The 19,113-nt window shown below is 55.1% G+C and overlaps 1 protein-coding gene across 2 annotated transcripts in view; it reads right to left on the bottom strand.

Moving 5' to 3' along the window:
* Positions 1-1,820: 1,820 nt before the first annotated feature.
* LOC144738250 (uncharacterized) overlaps positions 1,821-19,113 on the bottom strand; it is a 103,651-nt gene continuing 86,358 nt past the window's right edge. The window contains exons 3-5 of one of the 2 annotated variants that reach the window (XM_078621240.1): positions 9,427-9,654; positions 4,407-4,542; positions 1,821-2,768 (exon numbers count right to left, since the gene is read on the bottom strand). In XM_078621240.1, coding sequence (XP_078477366.1) covers positions 4,458-4,542; positions 9,427-9,654 — 313 coding nt within the window. In that variant the 3' untranslated portion in view covers positions 1,821-2,768; positions 4,407-4,457. Of the gene's footprint in view, positions 2,769-4,406; positions 4,543-8,016; positions 9,655-19,113 lie in introns of those variants that run through there. The other variant, XR_013589192.1, reaches the window with a different exon arrangement.

Genomic DNA, 19,113 nt, shown 5'->3' with positions numbered 1-19,113 from the left:
CCCACCCACTCACATACCCACTCACATACCCACTCACCCACCCACCCACCCACCCACCCACTCACTTACTCACTCACTCACTCACTCACTCACTCACTCACCCACCCACCCACCCACTCACCCACCCACCCACCCACTCACCCACCCACTCACCCACTCACCCACCCACTCACCCACCCACTCACCCACCCACTCACCCACTCACTCACCCAACCACCCACTCACCCACCCACTCACCCAACCACCCACTCACTCACCCACCCACTCACCCACCCACTCACCCACCCACTCACCCACCCACTCACCCACCCACTCACATACCCACTCACCCACTCACTCACTCACCCACCCACCCACCCACTCACCCACTCACCCACCCACTCACCCACTCACTCACCCAACCATTCACTCACCCAACCACCCACTCACCCACCCACCCAACCACCCACCCACTCACCCACCCACTCACCCACTCACTCACTCACTCACCCACTCACTCACTCACCCACTCATCCACCCACTCACTCACCCACTCACCCACTCACTCACCCACTCACTCAACCACTCACTCACCCACTCACTCACCCACTCACTCACTCAATCAATCACTCACCCACCCACCCACTAACTCACTCACTCACTCACCCACCCACTCACCCACCCACCCACCCACCCACTCACTCACTCACTCACCCACCCACCCACTCACTCACTCACCCACCCACTCACTCACCCACTGACTCACCCACTCATTCACTCACCCACTCACCCACTCACTCACCCACTCATCCACCCACTCACGCAGCCACTCACTCATCCACTCACTCACCCACTCACTCACCCACTCACCCACTCACCCACTCACTCAACCCCTCACTCACCCACTCACTCAACCACTCACTCACCCACTCACTCAATCAATCACTCACCCACCCACCAACTAACTCACTCACTCACCCACCCACTCACCCACCCACCCACTCACCCACCCACCCACCCACCCACCCACTCACCCACCCACCCACCCACTCACCCACCCACCCACCCACCCACCCACTCACCCACTCACTCAGCCACTCACTCAGCCACTCACGCAGCCACTCACTCAGCCACTCACTCACCCACTCACTCAACCACTCATTCACTCACTCACTCAATCAATCACTCACCCACTCACCCACCACCCACCCACTCACCCACCCATCCACTCACCCACCCACCCACCCACCCACCCACTCACTCACTCACTCACTCACCCACCCACTCACTCAGCCACTCACTCAGCCACTCACGCAGCCACTCACTCAGCCACTCACTCACCCACTCACTCAACCACTCATTCACCCACTCACTCACTCAATCAATCACTCACCCACTCACCCACCACCCACCCACTCACCTACCCACTCACCCACCCACCCACCCATCCACCCACTCACTCACTCACTTACCCACTCACTCACCCACCCACTCACCCACCCACTCACCCACCTACTCACCCACCCACTCACCCACCCACCCACTCACTCACTCACTCACTCACCCACCCACTCAATCAATCAATCACTCACCCACTCACTCACTCACTCACCCACTCAATCAATCCCTCACCCACTCACCCACCACCCACCCACTCACCCACCCATCCACTCACCCACCCACCCACCCACCCACTCACCCACCCACTCACCCACTCACCCACCCACCCACCCACTCACTCACTCACTCACTCACCCACCCACCCAATCACCCACCCACTCACTCACCCACCCACTCACCCACCCACGCAATCAATCACTCAATCAAATCAACCAAGTGGCTTATCATCACATCGACATTTATAGAAACCAAAAACTCTGAACGCGATCACGGGTAGAGAGAGAGACACGCAAACTCAAAATATACAGCAGGTGTGAGGGTAGGGATCGAACCCACCACCTTCTGTATAACAGGCGAGGTAGTTACGGGAGAAAGGAGAGGGAGGTAGAGGGAGTGGGGGAGAGTGAGGGAGAGAGGGAGAGGGGGGAAGAGTGGGTAAAGGGAGGGAGGGAGAAAAAGTCAGTATTGCTTGCACTCACCACGATACACTCACCATCACATTCACACTGTCCCATACCATCACTCACATACTCAACACGATACTCACACACCCACACACATTCACACATATAAACACACCCCTACCATCCAACACACACTAAATGCTAGTCACACACTCACAAGCCCACAAACTCACGACGATGTGGCAGTGATGTCATCACAACAACCCAGGTGCCATGGGTTGACTGCTGTGCCAGGCTAGGTGCAGGTCATGGGACAGATCCGGGTGCCACAAGTTGACTGCTGTTCCAAGCTTGGTGCAGGAGGAGGAGGTCACGGGACAGATCCTGATTCTATGGATTGACTGTTATGCGACAATTCAACTCAGGTGACAGCCAAAGGTCGGAGTGCAGCCAGTAAACTCCTGACCCCTGAACCTGGACCACCCAGAAAGAGGAGGGGGGGATGGAGACACAGGGAGAGAGTGGAGGGAGACAAAGGGAGAGAGAGGAGAGGTAGGAGGAGAGTGTGTGGAGAAAGTGAGAGCTTCGATAGAGATGCATGAGGTAAAGATGCCCCAGAATCAATGGAGACTGCAAGGTATGCTGGGAGGCGAGGTCATGTGACCCATGTGGCACAGGGGTGGAAGTGCTGGCTGGAGCCATCGCTGTTGGAGCCGCATGGGCAGGGAACATGGAACGCATCCTTCATCCCAGCACCTGCACCAACTACAATCACCACAACAATAACCAAAACAACCATAAAATAACAACTATAACCACACCTCAAATTAGCACGGTTGGCTGGGTACAGTGCGATAGAAGTTCAAAATACATACAACTACCATAAACACCATAAAAACCACCATAACAACCTACACCACAACTATTACCATTACAATTATAGCAACAACAAATATAACCACAAATGTCAATGAATCCACCCCGAAGCGACCGAGGGAAAGAAGATCGAATGGCCCTATTAGAGCTTGGTAAATTTTAGCGAAATAGTTTGAGAAAACAAAATTTAGCAAATCTTTTGGAAATGTAATGTAATGCAACACAGAGACACACAGAGAGAGAGAGAGAAAATGGCCTATTTCTCTCTCTAAAATTTACCAGTCTCTCATAGGTCCCTTTGCTCTTTCTCTCCCCCGGCCGCTTCTGGGTGGATTTCCACACATCTCTCTGTGTCTCTGTTCGTCAAATTTCACACTTAACTTCCAATTATAGCAATCTTTGGAGATCGTAATCAACCAGGCTATGCATTAACTGTGTGTTAGCCGACTCTGTGTTGCATTACATTACATTTCCAAAAGATTTGCTACATTGTTTTCTCAAACTATTTCTCTCTCTAAAATTTACTAGGCTCTCATAGGGCCATTCGATCTTCTTTCCCTCGGTCACTTCGGGGTGGATTCATTGACATGCTAATTTCTCTGCTCCAGCAGCTGCTCCAGCAGACCCACCTCTCTCTCTGCCCCCCCCCCTCTCTGTCTGTGTTGTCTCTCTCTGCTTGTGTGTCTGTCTGTGTGTCTCCGTTTCTGTGTTTTGTCTCTCTCTCAAATTTAGTTCTACCTGATGACGGTTGCTTGTGTTGCAATCCCAACGTCGTACTCTATTATTTAATTTATTTTCTTTCTACGTGACTTTACAGAAAGAACCAGAGAGTAATTCCTGCAGTCACCAAAGCTTCAAATCAAGTTATAACCACAAACACCACAACCGCACATATAACCACAACCAAAACCACCAAAGGCACCACAATCAGAGCCACCACAATTACAACCAACACTATAACCACCTATACAACCAAAACTAAAGCCACGATTATAACCGCAACCACCACAACAACCACCATAACTAAACAACAAAAACATTGATGCAGATACTACACAACCACTGCATAAAGGGTCTTTATCCCTCTGTGTGTGGGTGAGTGGGTGGGTGAATGGCTGAGTGTGAAATGGACTCGAACCTGCACCTCTGCATTGCAAGTGCAGTGAGCTGACGCCCCCCGCGTGTGGAGGGTAAAGTTGTGGGTACACCCACCTCGCTCCAACGGGTCTGGACCAGCGTGGAAGAGTAGACCAAATACTCCACATCGCGGCCTCTAGTGGAGGCCATTTCTGCCACAACAACAAATCCGTCCCTCCAGATACAAAAGAACTAAATGTAACTCATCCCATCAGCCACAATCTGGCAGTGCCTCTCCTCATCATCATCAGCAGGGCCGCGCTCTGCTTGGAGCAGCGCCGTGAACTCAGCAGGCGCCCAGAGCGTAACGGCTGTGAGCCAGGCGCCTCCTCTGCCTCCCCTCTCCACCACCGCCACTGCTGATGTGTCCACACCGTGCAAGGTTCTCACCTTGTTCGGGCTGAGTCGATGTAGAGGAGGACCAGCCAGCGAGCCGCCGCTTCAGCAGCGACGGTGGCCGCGAGCGGGAATCCGAATCAGCCGCTCGCCACCCACAATGCACAGCGCTGCCTCCACTCGCCCCAGCCTCGGCGGAAGGAGGGGCGGGGGAGAGGGGGCGGGGCGAGGGGGGTGGGCATGGGGGGGGGGCTCGGGTGAGGGGCTCAGGGCTCCACGTCTCGGTGGGCGTGGTCACCTGGTACCGCCCCCTCGTCTCGAGCCACGCGCTTCCCCCTGGCAGTTTGTCCGTTAGAGAGGCGGGGAGAAACTCTGGCGAAGGTGAGGAGTGGATCCTCGCTGTGGGTGGGTGGTGCGGTGGTGCGAGTCTGTGTGTGTGGTGTGAGTCTGTGTGTGTTTGTATCCGTGTGTGAGTCTGTGTGTGTGGAGTGGTTAACGCGCCGCGCTATGAACCCGGTGACCCAGAATTGGATTCCCGCTCAAGGTCAACACCAGTGACGATTATATGAACCGGTCCTGGGCCTCCCCTAGGTCGACTCAGCCTCAAATGAGTACCTGGTGTGGTGTGTAAATATCGCCACTCGGAGACAAAGGCGGCCGGGCGCGGTGTTGGCCACCCACGCCCTCGTGTGCTGTTCCGGCCTTCATAGGTGATGCTGGCTAACAGCACTTGCCCCAACAGTTTATTTCAGCTATAAGGGGGATCTTTATCTTTGATGTTCGTGGTGGTGTTGGTGGTAGTGTTGTTGGTGGTGTTGATGGTGGTGTTGATGGTGGTGTTGTTGGTGTTGATGGTGGTGTTGATGGTGGTGCTGTTGGTGTTGTTGGTGTTGATGGTGGTGTTGATGGTGGTGCTGTTGGTGTTGTTGGTGGTGTTGGTGGTGGTGCTGTTGGTGTTGTTGGTGGTGCTGGTGACGGTGTTGATGATGGTGATATTCTTGTTGGTGGTGGTACTGGTGTTGTTGGTGGTGATGTTGATGGTGTTAGTGGTGGTGGTGTCTGTGGTGGTTCCAACGATCCATCCTGGGTTTAACCTAGCTGGATTGTGTGAGGAGCTCACAAATCCTTGAAGGATCTGGACACATTCCCACCAGTAAGCTCCTCCGGCAGGCAAGGCTGCGTTGGCTGGGTCTTGTAGCCCGCATACCCAAGCAGTTTCTTTTTGGCCGCATAAAGGGGACTAAACGGCCACGACATGGGCTGTCGAAAATATGGACTGATGCTGTATGGGAGGATGTTGAGTGGACTTGTGAAAGACTGGTACCAGTGGTGTAAATAGCATCCTTCACGAGGAAGCTCGTGAAGGAGGCTACTGGACAGTTGGAGGCAGTCTGTCTCCAACAACAACTGAGGGCAGAGGAGTGACGCTCACAACGAGTGGCGGATAAAATTCGGCAAGTTGGCACAGTTGGGCATACAGCTGGTGTATCTACCAAGCATCTCAGCCAACCTTTGGAACCTGGGTCTGTCCCGTGACGTCTTGTCAGCAAGCCTTCGACACTTCGCGTGGCCTGAAAGTGCACCTGGCCTGGCACAGGCGCCGTGGTGACATCATCACTACTTAGTGGCGAATGTCGGTTGTTGTTTTTGTGTTTCGTGTTGTGAGTGATTGTGTTGATGATGTGGGTTCATGGTGTGAGTCCGCATTGTGACTTGACTCGTGTTGAGATGTGGGTGCCGTCACACCCCCTCGACTCTATGTGATCCTCGGCTTCGTCTCCTGCTTCGCACGCAGAGACCTGGACTGCGCGAGCGACGCTATTAGTTCTGTGCACCCTGCTCTGCAAGTTGCCACCATGGAGGTACGTGTGGCTCTTCGACTCGTGTGGTGAAGTATTAATGGACGTGTGCTCTCCACTCCGCGTGTGGCTACCTGTCACCTATCCATACACCTAAGTGTGCATCTGCTTGGCTGCCTGAGTGTGTGTGCATCTATCAGAGTATCTCCCCAAGATCCTCTCTGTGTACCTGCCTTTCTACGTTTTAATAATCTACTGTACTTTTATCTATCCACTACTGGATAAAGGCCTCCTTCCTTGAGACCCTGCTACCCCTCACGATCCTGCGATGGAATAATCCACCAAGCACCGATTTTGTCGCTCCATCTTTCTAGCAGCCATCCTCTCAGACGTGTTCTGATACTTGGCTGCACCTCCGTTATTGTTCTAGACCATCAGCTATTGTTGTTCCTCGTGGCCGTGGCATGTCCTGGCCCAGCCCTACTTCTCTTAACAGTTTGAAGGATGCCATTAACCTGCGTGTGTCCTTTAAATACACACGTGTCTCATTGTTAATCCAAGTGTGACATCTGACATTGGCCAAATATCCGAACGCTGAGAACTGACATCTCAGCAGGACCCTCCTGAATGTGGAGCCCAGGATCTCAGAGATCCTGGCTCAGTACTTGCCGCTTGCACTATCCCCCACATCTTGCTAAAGCCTATGTGGTGGACCTTTGTCTTTGTGTGCGTGTAGATGAGCCAATCTGGAGAGGCGAGAAATAAGGGCGAATCTTGTACCACATGGAGGGCACTGTCCTCAGAGGGCACCGCCTCCATCTGCATCAAATCACCGCAAGGTAAGAACAGGAATGAGGGATGTCACAGAGGGCCATGGTGAATGGTGGAACATCCCGATGGCCATGTTGCATGGTGGATGTCACAGTGGCCATGATGCATTGAAGATTTCATAGCGGCCATGATGCATGAGTGATATCCAGGTGGCCAAGTTGCATGGGGGACTTCATGTTGGCAGTGTTGTATGGGGGACTTAATGGTAGCCATGTTGCATGGGGGACTGCATCATGGTGGCCATGTTGCATGGGGATGATTATTTGTGCTCTGGCCTCAGCACATCACACGCTTTCAGATGCGCTTCCGATATTAGGAAGCCACTGGAGCGATACACTTTTAAATCATCTAGATTGAAAACTAATTTCTTGAGAACGTATTTGGGGCATCAAGTCCGATTTAGTTACATTTAATTTGTATCCCGAAGCACCTCCATATTCCGTCACTAAGGCCAGAACGGCGGGGAATGAGGCCTCCGAATTTGGGTGATGAACAGGCGTCGCCACCCCATGCCAGCAGGGGGCGGTATAAGGGTAGCCGGTTCGTGAAGACCTGGCCCACGCCGCCTGGAACAGTGGAGAAGTATCAAGAAGCGTGATAAGGGAGGGTGGCTTTCTACAAGGGGTAGGAGTGGTCCCTTCATCGCGCCTTCTTCTCTCGTGATTAGACTGCTCTTTCTCTCCATCGCGATGCTCAATGTTTACTTTCAGTCGGAACGCTCCGGATCGCTACACCGGGAATAATTTTGCACTCGCACTCACCAGCGTGGTGAAATATTATCAAATGACCCCCATTGTTAACGCGACGTACGGGAAGGGCCTTCATCCGTTGTTGTGCTGAGAATGACTGGAATGGATTTTATTTTTGACGCATGCTGCAGTATCCTGCATTTGGGGAGTGGCAGTGCAGTGATTGGTGGTCTCAAGCTGCATTTCCAAGAGGGTCTTGAGGGCAGGAGCTGAATTGGTCGTCGTGTGTGGCAGGAAACTGGAGTGCCCGAACAAAGCCTACGTATATGGAGGGGATAACACCCAAGGAACTAATTTTATTTTTGTTCATCAGACAGCGCCAAAGATCCACATACACAAAACAGCCAGCAAAAAACATGACTATTAAAGGTGTCACCGATAAAGAGATAATACGTGTCTTGAATCGAGCACGGTTATAGGAATATTGGAAATACAGGGGGTAAAGTTTACGTGTGTCTGTGCGTATATTGTGTCGTGTCGGATGTGTGAGGAATTCCACTTCAGCCGTTGCAGTCTGTCACGAGAATTATGAAATGCTCCACATGACACCCAAGTTTTCAACAAAAGCTGGTAACGAGACAACGACGCACACATCTGCAGCCTGCTCTCTCAAGTGATATAATTTTGCTAAGTTCATTCCGAGCCTACGTTGATCCCCCATTGCGGTGTCTCCCAAGAACTTTAAACAGCCCGCCGAGCCCTCCCAGCCACTGTCGTGTTCCGATCGAGCCTGGCGACACGTGGCTCGGCAACGCGAGCCTTCGATTGATAACGGGGCGCAGGAGCTCACTCAGCAGACTCCCTCGCGGCATCGCGGCGATGACTACAGCCTCAAGCTAAACAAGCGCAGAACCTGCAGATCGCTATGACATGTAAAGATGAAACCGTGGAAGCGCAGCGTGCGTTGTGCACATTTTCTGAGGAGTAGCCCTCGTTTACAGGAGAACATAACTACATGGAATGCACGTACAGGAGAACATATGTCCATGTCACTCGACCACTTCGAGCATGCTGTTTAAGGAACTACCCTCCTCACGGTGTGTATTAATTTATAAAAATGTCAGGATAATTTTTCAACTGGTCTTGTGCATGAGTGGTTTTAGTCAAATCCATTGGTGCTAAACTAGTTTTGCGTTTCCAGACGTGACATGTTGCCTCCACCACGAGCAGCTTCCATTTGGGAAAGATGAGTGCACAGACACTCCTGGGCTTAAACACGTTTATGGCCAAGTAATGGCAGTGGTGCCTAAACGCGGAACAAAAACACAACATTAATTTATAATACCGGTCCCTCCTTCATAGCGGGGATAGCCTGGTGGGACAGTGGGTTTTTGGATTATTAGATCAGCTGGTCGTGAGTCTGAGCCTAGCTGGCAAGGTTATAGGGTCATTTGGTGGATCAGTATTTTGGCAGTAAGTTACCAGGTTAGAGTGTTTATTGGATCAGTAGGTCAGCTGGTGATCCGGTGGATAGGCTCGAAGTCAAATGGGTCGATTGATGGGTCAGAGTTTCACCAAGTCGGTGTATTGTATTGGCCTCGGTGTCTTATAGAGTCAGAGGGTGGGAAAGTCGGGTGTCGGGTTCATATATATTGTTGCGAAAGTATTTTATTGGGTCATAGGATGGGGTGGCGAATTATCGGTCTGTAAGTTATTTGGTCAGTGTGTCAGGATGATGCGTGTTGGGTCATTTACTCGGTGGGGGTACCCGTGGGCTGGCGGTCGGGTGGGGGTCGTCCGTCGGGTTGGTGGTTTGGCCGTTCGGTGGCCGCGACGTCATCCGGCCATCCGTGCAAGCGTGGGTGGAGCAGCCCGTCGGCGAGACGGCTCTTCTCCTGCTCGTACCTCTGTACCAGCCGCCTGCCGGAGTTGACTAGAGCCTCGGCTCGCACCGCCATCTCCTCCTCGTAGCGCTCGCTCGAGCTGCGGAGAGACACCAGTGCCGGCTTCACAAGCGTGGTGGCACCAGCAGTACCCCGAACCGAGCAGAGCCCGGACTCGACTTTAATAAACAAAACAAAACTAGCTTCGACCCTAACTGCACGATTGGTAATCACGCCACGCGATACGCACCTGATAAAAGCGCCGAGTTGCATGTGTAGTGGTGGTGTTGACGTGCGCCGGCTGTGACAGTGATGGATCACGCGGCGGCACGGGGTGCGGGGTTGGGCACGCGTTGGGGGCGTGGTATGGACGCGCGCGCCGGGAGTGACAGATGACGGGCGGCGCGGCGTGGGTGTGGAGGCGCGCTGACACGAGATGGGGAAAAGAGGATCGTAGCCAGCGCCCGGTGATTGGTCGAAGGGGAGGTGCTCGCAGCGACGTCCGCAGGAGGGGTATAAAGGGTTACGCGCAAGAGCACTCGGGGCAGTTAGCCAGTTAAGAGATTACGGACGGAGTGGAAGGGGTAGGGCCCGTGTGGCTCGAAGGCGAGACCGTGGGACCCGAGGTCCGACGCCCATGTGGGTCGGGACTGTGGGACCCAGGGTCGAGACGGACACCCCAGCTGGGTGTGTTCCGAGAAGCTAAGTGGCGTTAGTCGCCGAGTAGCTAAGTGGGCGTTAGTCGCCCGAGTAGATAGTCAAGTAGTAAGTGGGCGTTAGTCGCCCGGGTAGCTAAGTGGCGTTAGTCGCCCGAGTAGCTAAGTGGGCGTTAGTCGCCGAGTAGCTAAGTGGGCGTTAGTCGCCGAGTAGCTAAGTGGGCGTTAGTCGCCCGAGTAGATAGTCGACTAGTAAGTGGGCGTTAGTCGCCCGGGTAGCTAAGTGGCGTTAGTCGCCGAGTAGCTAAGTGGGCGTAGGTCGCCCGGGTAGCTAAGTGGCGTTAGACGCCCGTGTAGCTAAGTGGGTGTTGATCACTCGTGTAATACCGTTGGTTTAAATAAAAGAGTGTGCTACCCGTGAAGTCGTCTCCCGCCGAGTTACTACATTACAACTGGCGTCAGAAGTAAACCTGTCTTCAAGAAGAATGGACACTAGGAAGACTACCCGTACCCACGAGCGAGGTCGGGAAGACGACGGCGTACCGGGGACACCAACCTCGGGAGGAGAGGACGAGGAGTTGCCGCCGATGCAGACCTTTGCAGAGATGGCCGACGCTCCGCTCGCCTCCGACACCAGCCTGCAGGACGCGCACTCCCGGTTGGCGGAGTTGCTGCTCGCCGCCGCTGCAATCTTGGCGGAGATCTCCGTTCCGGCGGCCGAGAAAACGGCTGCGGGGTTGGAGGAAGGAGCGAGGCTGGCGGGATCCCGCCAAAAGGCGCTTCGCGCCAAAAGTTTTGAAGTTGGCGCCGTTTTTGAGGGTCCGCCATCGTTTGGCGGGAAACATGGACACCACGTGGTCGGAGACCCCCACTCAGCGCAGCCCACGTCATCAGCGCGCGCCGGAGCTCTCCATTTTGCGCCTGCAACCGGAGCCGACATTTTCTACAACCACAGCGGGGCGCGGGAAAATCTCTCCGACACCGACGACGATCGGGTCCTCCAGCAAAGATTGCCCGCGCTGTCGGCGTTCAAGGCGGATGAAGATTCCTCGCACATCAGGAAATGTCGGGGTGGTCCGACACCACTGCCCTGCGTGCGCTGCCGGCGATGCTCGACGACGACGCGCTTGCAGCCTTCACATCTGCTGCGAGGTCGTCCCGCTCAACGCTCCAGGCCGCACTACACCTGATGGCGAAGGTGTTCGGGCCGCCCTCCACCTGTCGCCACCAGTTCTACGATCGGCGAAAGGCGGTTGGAGAAACGACGCTCGCCTATCGTACGGCGCTGCTCGCGTTGGCGGATGCCGCTTTTCCCCGCATAAACAAGGAGGGGAAGGACGCCATGGTGACGGAGCAGCTGCTGGCGTTGGCTCACAATTTGGGCGTCCCCATTAATGTGGCGGATGAGATGGACATTTGTTCCCTGGGGATCGCCACGAGCATTCACGCCTACGAAGTCCTCAAGCGAAAGTCGACGGTCATCTGTGCATCGGCGGGGAACGAGGCAACGGCCCCCACGGTCACCGAGCCTCAGCCTGCTGCGGCTCGGGAGGAGGCTTTCACCGTATCGAGACCGGGGGACTGGAGAACGGGAGGTCGTTCGCCCACACGCTCATCCCGCAAGCTGGAGCAACCGAAACCTACGACGTCCCTCATCGTCTGCTACAACTGCGGGCTTCGGGGTCACGTCGCGTCCGGGTGCCGGGCTCGGCGTCAGCGCGCCGCGGGACCACGTCCGGACGAGGACCAGGGCCACAAGCCGTCCCAGCTAAACCCGGCAAGTCGCGGCACCTCACACACTCGGTCCGCGCACGGGGCACGTTCGGGTCGCCGCTTGGGGGTGGGGGACCCGTGCATGGGCGCCAGGGGTTCGGTCCGGCGAGAAGGGTTCGTACACGGCCCGAATGCAGTTCAATGGTCCGAATTGGCCCATAGGATGGTGGCTGCGTCGGCCGGGTCGTCCGTGGTGACGGGGTTTATTGACGGGGTTGAGGTCCGGGTGCTTGTGGATACGGGTGCGTCGGCCACTATCATTTCGGACCTTATTTATAACATTCTTCCCGTCCAATGTCGACCCCTTCTGCCTGTAGACGTGCCATTTTACGCGGCGAACGGGGGTTCCTTGGGGATTATCGGCCAGATTCGGGCATCTATTTCTATTGGCGATATCAAATTGGCGGGTCCTATTTTTGTATCATCATCGCTGGCCGTTCCTTGTTTGCTAGGCACGGACTTTCTGTCTAAAATGCCCATCAAAATTCTTATAGATCAGGCCTGCATCGAGCTTCCATCGGGTCGGCGGGTTGCGTTTTTGACGAGTCCTACTAAGATACGCACGGTTTGTGCGACAGTGCAGGCGTTGGCGACTCGGACCATACGGGTGCCCCCGGGATCGCAAATGTTGGTACCCCTTCGGTTGAGGAAACCCCTCAAGGTGGAAGCGGGGGCACAGGGAGTTCTGTTGGGGCCGTCTAATAGGGCACAAGGGGGCCTCGGTTTGGCGGTAGCTCAGACCATGGTGAGGGGGGACACTGAGCCGTTCGTTATGGTCCTCAATACGGGGTCGCGGCCGGCCGTCATTACGCAGGGAACGGTGCTGGCTCACGCCGCGCCGCTTCCCGAAGTGGAACAGCTCGTTGCTCACGCAGATTCGGGTACCGATACGCATCCTCAAAGCGAGGAGGGGACTGAGTGGTTGGACTCGTTGTGTGCGGGGTCTGGTAACTTGTCCAGTGTGCAGTTGGGAGCGTTGCGGGGCTTGCTGCTTGAGTTCGCTGACGTGTTCAGCAGACACAAGTATGATATTGGCTGCACAGACCTTTTGCGCCACCACATAGCTACGGGGGACGCGGCCCCCGTTCGACAGAATCCCTTTCGGCTCAGCCCGGCCGAAAAGGAGCATGTGCAATCGGCGGTTAATGACATGTTGGCGGCAGATATCATTTCGCCCTCCTCCAGTCCGTGGGGGGCTCCCATCGTCCTTGTTAAAAAACAGGACGGATCCTTGCGCTTCTGTGTCGATTTCCGCCGCCTAAACAAAATCTCGATGGCCGATGCTTATCCGCTCCCCAGAATGGATGAGTCGCTGGATGCCTTGGCGGGAGCACAGTTTTTTTCGACGCTAGATTTGCTTTCGGGTTTTTGGCAATTGCCCCTCGATGACGAATCGAAACCTAAAACCGCTTTCCGGACACCGGGTGGCCTATTTGAATTCAATCGTTTGCCCATGGGCTTACATTCCGCTCCCGCCACGTTCCAGAGGCTCATGGAATTGGTTTTGTCAGGTCTCCAATGGGACACCTGCTTGATCTATCTCGATGATATCATCGTTTTCAGCCGGACTTTTGAGGAACACCTCCAGCGGTTGAGAGGGGTGTTCCTCAGGATGCGTTCCGCCAAGCTTAAATTTAAACCGGCTAAATGTTTCCTGCTTCGGGAATCGGTCAGGTACTTGGGCCATATAGTTAGTCGGACAGGGATATCGACAGACCCTGCTAAGACGAAATGCGTCAGCTCGTGGCCAACGCCAACCTCGGTCACTGAAGTCCGCAGCTTCATAGGATTCGCTTCCTATTACCGACGTTTTGTTAAACAGTTTGCCACCATAGCCAGGCCCCTACACGCTTTGACGGCTAAAGGGGTGCGCTTTCACTGGGGGCCCGAGGAGGAGGCTGCCTTCTGCTCCCTTCGTGACGCCTTGGTGCAGGCTCCCCCCCTGTGTTACCCCGATTTTACGCTGCCGTTTTTGCTCGATACGGATGCCAGTGACACGGGTATCGGGGGAGTGCTCTCACAGGTGGTCGGGGGAGTCGAACGGGTGGTCGCCTACGGTAGCAGGGTCCTGTCCCCTGCGGAACAACGCTACTGCGTGACACGGCGTGAATTGCTGGCAATTGTATTTTTCATACAGCAATTCAGGCCGTATCTTTACGGGCGTCATTTTACGGTTCGTACGGCCCATGCGGCTCTCCAATACGCGATGCGGGTGGCGCAGCCGTCCGGCCAATTGTCCCGATGGCTGGAGGTCCTCCAGGACTACCAATTCACGACGATTTACCGCAAGGGTTTGCGCCACTCGAATGCGGATGCCTTGTCGCGGTTGCCACCGCGCAATGAATGCGCATGCCTGCTGGGATCGGCGCGGTGTAAACCTCCGGTCGCCGTTTCCGGGGAAGTTGTGCTAGCCGCCACTCACACTACGGGAGTCGACGCTCCCACGGGGAAGGACTCGCTGTTAGCGTTACCTCTCATCGAGTGGGGCCGTCTTCAAATGGCCGACAGCTCCCTACTCACGCTACGTCGGAAGGTTGACGCGTACGAAGGGGGGGAAACACGGCTGGGTTCCTGGGTGTGCAGGCAGGGCCTCTTGATGAAGTGGGACAACATGTCCCGGCGTCACGTGCTCGTTGTGCCTTTTGCCATGCGGGGTAGGGTCGTCCTGGCTGCCCATGAAAGACTCATGCATCTGGGTTTTCACAAAACGCTCGCCCTAGTTCAGCGAGACTATTATTGGCCGGGGATGGGCAACGACGTGGCGAACATTCTTAAGGGTTGTGTAGGGTGCAACCAGAGGAAACCGCCACCGGTTGTGGCTAATCCGCCACTGCAATCCATTCAGGTTTCGCGCATAAACGAATTGGTTGCGTTAGACATCTTGGGGCCCTTTCCCGCTACACCCAGGGGAAATAAGTTCCTGCTGGTTGGCGTAGAGTATTTCACACGCTGGCCCATGGCATGGCCACTCGCCAACCAGTCGGCTGCGGCGGTGGCGGACGCCTTTGTCCAAGGTTATGTCATGGACAAGGGCGCCCCCGAACGCTTGCTGACGGATCAAGGGAAAAATTTTGAGAGCAGTTTGTTGCGCGAGGTGTGCGACCTGTTGGGTGCAAAGAAGGTGCGTACCTCCCCGTACCACCCGCAGACTGACGGAATGGTTGAACGTCTGAACAGGACGATTACGTCTATGCTGTGCCAACAGGTCTGCGACGATCAGGTGGATTGGGACTTACAGGTACCGGGGGTACTCGCGGCCTATAGAATGGCCCCTCATGCGGCAACGGGGTTTTCCCCATTTTTTCTTATGTATGGGCGGGAGGCCGATCCGGCCATGGACGTCCAGCTGGGGATTTCCCAGCCACGTGCAAAATCTAAATTGGCAGACCACATCAAGTTTAATATCGCCAGATTGGCTGAAGCGCGAGAGGCTGCGAGATTGAATTCGCGGTCTCGGCAGATCGCGAACGAGAGATTGCATGCACGGAGGGTGCATACGCACGATTGGAAACCAGGCGATAAGGCCTGGCTGCATTGTCCACATGCACCGTTGGCTACGTCCCCCAAATTGTTGAGGCCATGGAGGGGACCGGTGGAAATTGTGCGGGTTGCACGACCCCAGAGTGTACTGATTAAATGGGAAAAACGCCGTTGGTACGTGCACGCCTCCCGACTGAAACCCTACGCGGCACCGCGTGACCCCGCTTTGTGCCGTAGCGACCGGGCGTGTGACGTGACCGTCGACTCGGGGGGGGATGTGTTGCAGGCTGATCCTCACGTGTCTTTACCGGACCCACCCCCAGGTGACTCGGGCTTGACGGCTGCTGACCGTCGGGAGCCGGAACCCCGCTGCACGCGTGGACCCCCGATGCCTGGCCCGTGCTTTCCTGAACTGCCGGAACCATCGGGCGGTCAACCACGTCGGGTGCCGTACGACGGACCGGCTAGGAGGACTCGGGCTAGGACACGACACTTTTTGTGAAAAAAAAAAAAAAATTTTTGGTGTTCCCTCTTTTTCAACCCTGAGCTCGCCGCCGTGTTCCCCCTCTCCCGGGGTAATGTCCCGTTCAAGGGACGCTCGGAAGGAAGGGGACGCTACACGAGCCAAGGAAACACATTTTTTTTCCGCATACACATTTATTGTTGTCTCTCGCCTGATTGTATATATTGTTCTGTTGTCGTGGTGGCATTGGTTGATGATTGCGGATGGTAGTGTTCGCGTTGTGTTATGTTGTTACGTTAGTTGTTGTTCTTGTTGTTCTTGTTGTGTTACGGGGCACACAGGGGGAAGGGGGGTTTGTATATTTTTATAGCAGCCGGGTCGGCTGCGAGCTATGTGGTAGGGGGTGATGTAGTGGTGGTGTTGACGTGCGCCGGCTGTGACAGTGATGGATCACGCGGCGGCACGGGGTGCGGGGTTGGGCACGCGTTGGGGGCGTGGTATGGACGCGCGCGCCGGGAGTGACAGATGACGGGCGGCGCGGCGTGGGTGTGGAGGCGCGCTGACACGAGATGGGGAAAAGAGGATCGTAGCCAGCGCCCGGTGATTGGTCGAAGGGGAGGTGCTCGCAGCGACGTCCGCAGGAGGGGTATAAAGGGTTACGCGCAAGAGCACTCGGGGCAGTTAGCCAGTTAAGAGATTACGGACGGAGTGGAAGGGGTAGGGCCCGTGTGGCTCGAAGGCGAGACCGTGGGACCCGAGGTCCGACGCCCATGTGGGTCGGGACTGTGGGACCCAGGGTCGAGACGGACACCCCAGCTGGGTGTGTTCCGAGAAGCTAAGTGGCGTTAGTCGCCGAGTAGCTAAGTGGGCGTTAGTCGCCCGAGTAGATAGTCAAGTAGTAAGTGGGCGTTAGTCGCCCGGGTAGCTAAGTGGCGTTAGTCGCCCGAGTAGCTAAGTGGGCGTTAGTCGCCGAGTAGCTAAGTGGGCGTTAGTCGCCCGAGTAGATAGTCGAGTAGTAAGTGGGCGTTAGTCGCCCGGGTAGCCAAGTGGCGTTAGTCGCCGAGTAGCTAAGTGGGCGTAGGTCGCCCGGGTAGCTAAGTGGCGTTAGTCGCCCGTGTAGCTAAGTGGGTGTTGATCACTCGTGTAATACCGTTGGTTTAAATAAAAGAGTGTGCTACCCGTGAAGTCGTCTCCCGCCGAGTTACTACATTACACATGCGTGAGAAGTTATTATTTCCAATCGTTCAATATATTTAGGCCCATGGTGGTGATTGGTCAATGTGACACCGGTGCGGCAGGTTGGTTTGCGAGCCACCCCTATCCCGGCGAGACCGCAGCTAACAGAGCACACAAAACTTAATAAGTTATTACATTTCATCATTAAACGGAGAATAATTGAGAAACAATACGAATGATAACAAGACCATACCAATTATATGATCCGGAATCGAATAGTGGCCTCGCAATGAGAGTAGTTGAGTTGCTGGGAAGGGAGTGGGGTGGAATGCCGGCCCCTTGTGAACACCACAAGAAGCCGAGGGCAGAATAAAAGCACGATACTGCCGTCGGTAGCGTCAGCGCAACAGACTTCACGACCAAGACCACACCTCATAGGCTGTGATCGACTGCGAAGATTTCATAGCAATTGTTGTCAACAATCATCACTGGCAATAGTTTCCACAGAATGTTCCTGTGGTGCAACCGTAGCGGAGAAACTCGGCCGGCGCTGCTCTCTCCTCGCACACCTCCACACTCACATGCACCCCCACTAAACACGCACATGCACCCCCACTAAACACTCACATGCACCCCCACTAAACACTCACCCCCACTAAACACTCACATGCACCCCCACTAAACACGCACACGCACCTCCACTAAACACGCACACGCACCCCCACTAAACACGCACATGCACCCCCACTAAACACTCACACGCACCCCCACTAAACACGCACACGCACCTCCACTAAACACGCACACGCACCCCCACTAAACACGCACACGCACCCCCACTAAACACGCACATTAACCTCCACTAAACACGCACATGCACCCCCACTAAACACGCACATGCACCCCCACTAAACACACACATGCACCCCCACTAAACACGCACATGCACCCCCACTAAACACGCACATGCACCCCACTAAACACTCACATGCACCCCCACTAAACACTCACATGCACCCCCACTAAACACTCACATGCACCCCCACTAAACACTCACATGCACCCCCACTAAACACTCACCCCCACTAAACACTCACATGCACCCCCACTAAACACTCACATGCACCCCCACTAAACACGCACATGCACCCCCACTAAACACGCACATGCACCCCCACTAAACACGCACATGCACCCCCACTAAACACTCACATGCACCCCCATTAAACACGGACATGCACCCCCACTAAACACACACATGCACCCCCACTAAACACGCACATGCACCCCCACTAAACACGCACATGCACCCCCACTAAACACGCACATGCACCCCCACTAAACACTCACATGCACCCCCATTAAACACGGACATGCACCCCCACTAAACACACACATGCACCCCCACTAAACACTCACACGCACCTCCACTAAACACTCACACGCACCCCCATTAAACACGCACATGCACCCCCACTAAACACACACATGCACCCCCACTAAACACGCATATGCACCCCCACTAAACACGCACATGCACCCCCACTAAACACTCACACGCACCCCCACTAAACACTCACATGCACCCCCATTAAACACGCACATGCACCCCCACTAAACACTCACATGCACCCCCATTAAACACGCACATGCACCCCCACTAAACACGCACATGCACCCCCACTAAACACGCACATGCACCCCCACTAAACACGCACATGCACCCCCACTAAACACGCACATGCACCCCCACTAAACACGCACATGCACCCCCACTAAACACTCACATGCACCCCCACTAAACACACACACGCACCCCCACTAAACACTCACACGCACCTCCACTAAACACTCACACGCACCCCCACTAAACACACACATGCACCCCCACTAAACACGCACATTAACCTCCACTAAACACGCACATGCACCCCCACTAAACACGCACATGCACCCCCACTAAACACACACATGCACCCCCACTAAACACGCACATGCACCCCCACTAAAC

The sequence above is a fragment of the Lampetra planeri genome, chromosome 79, assembly GCF_965212315.1.
Source record: "Lampetra planeri chromosome 79, kcLamPlan1.2.h2, whole genome shotgun sequence".
Lineage (NCBI taxonomy): Eukaryota > Metazoa > Chordata > Hyperoartia > Petromyzontiformes > Petromyzontidae > Lampetra > Lampetra planeri.
This window is presented reverse-complemented; position numbering and strand designations above follow the sequence as displayed.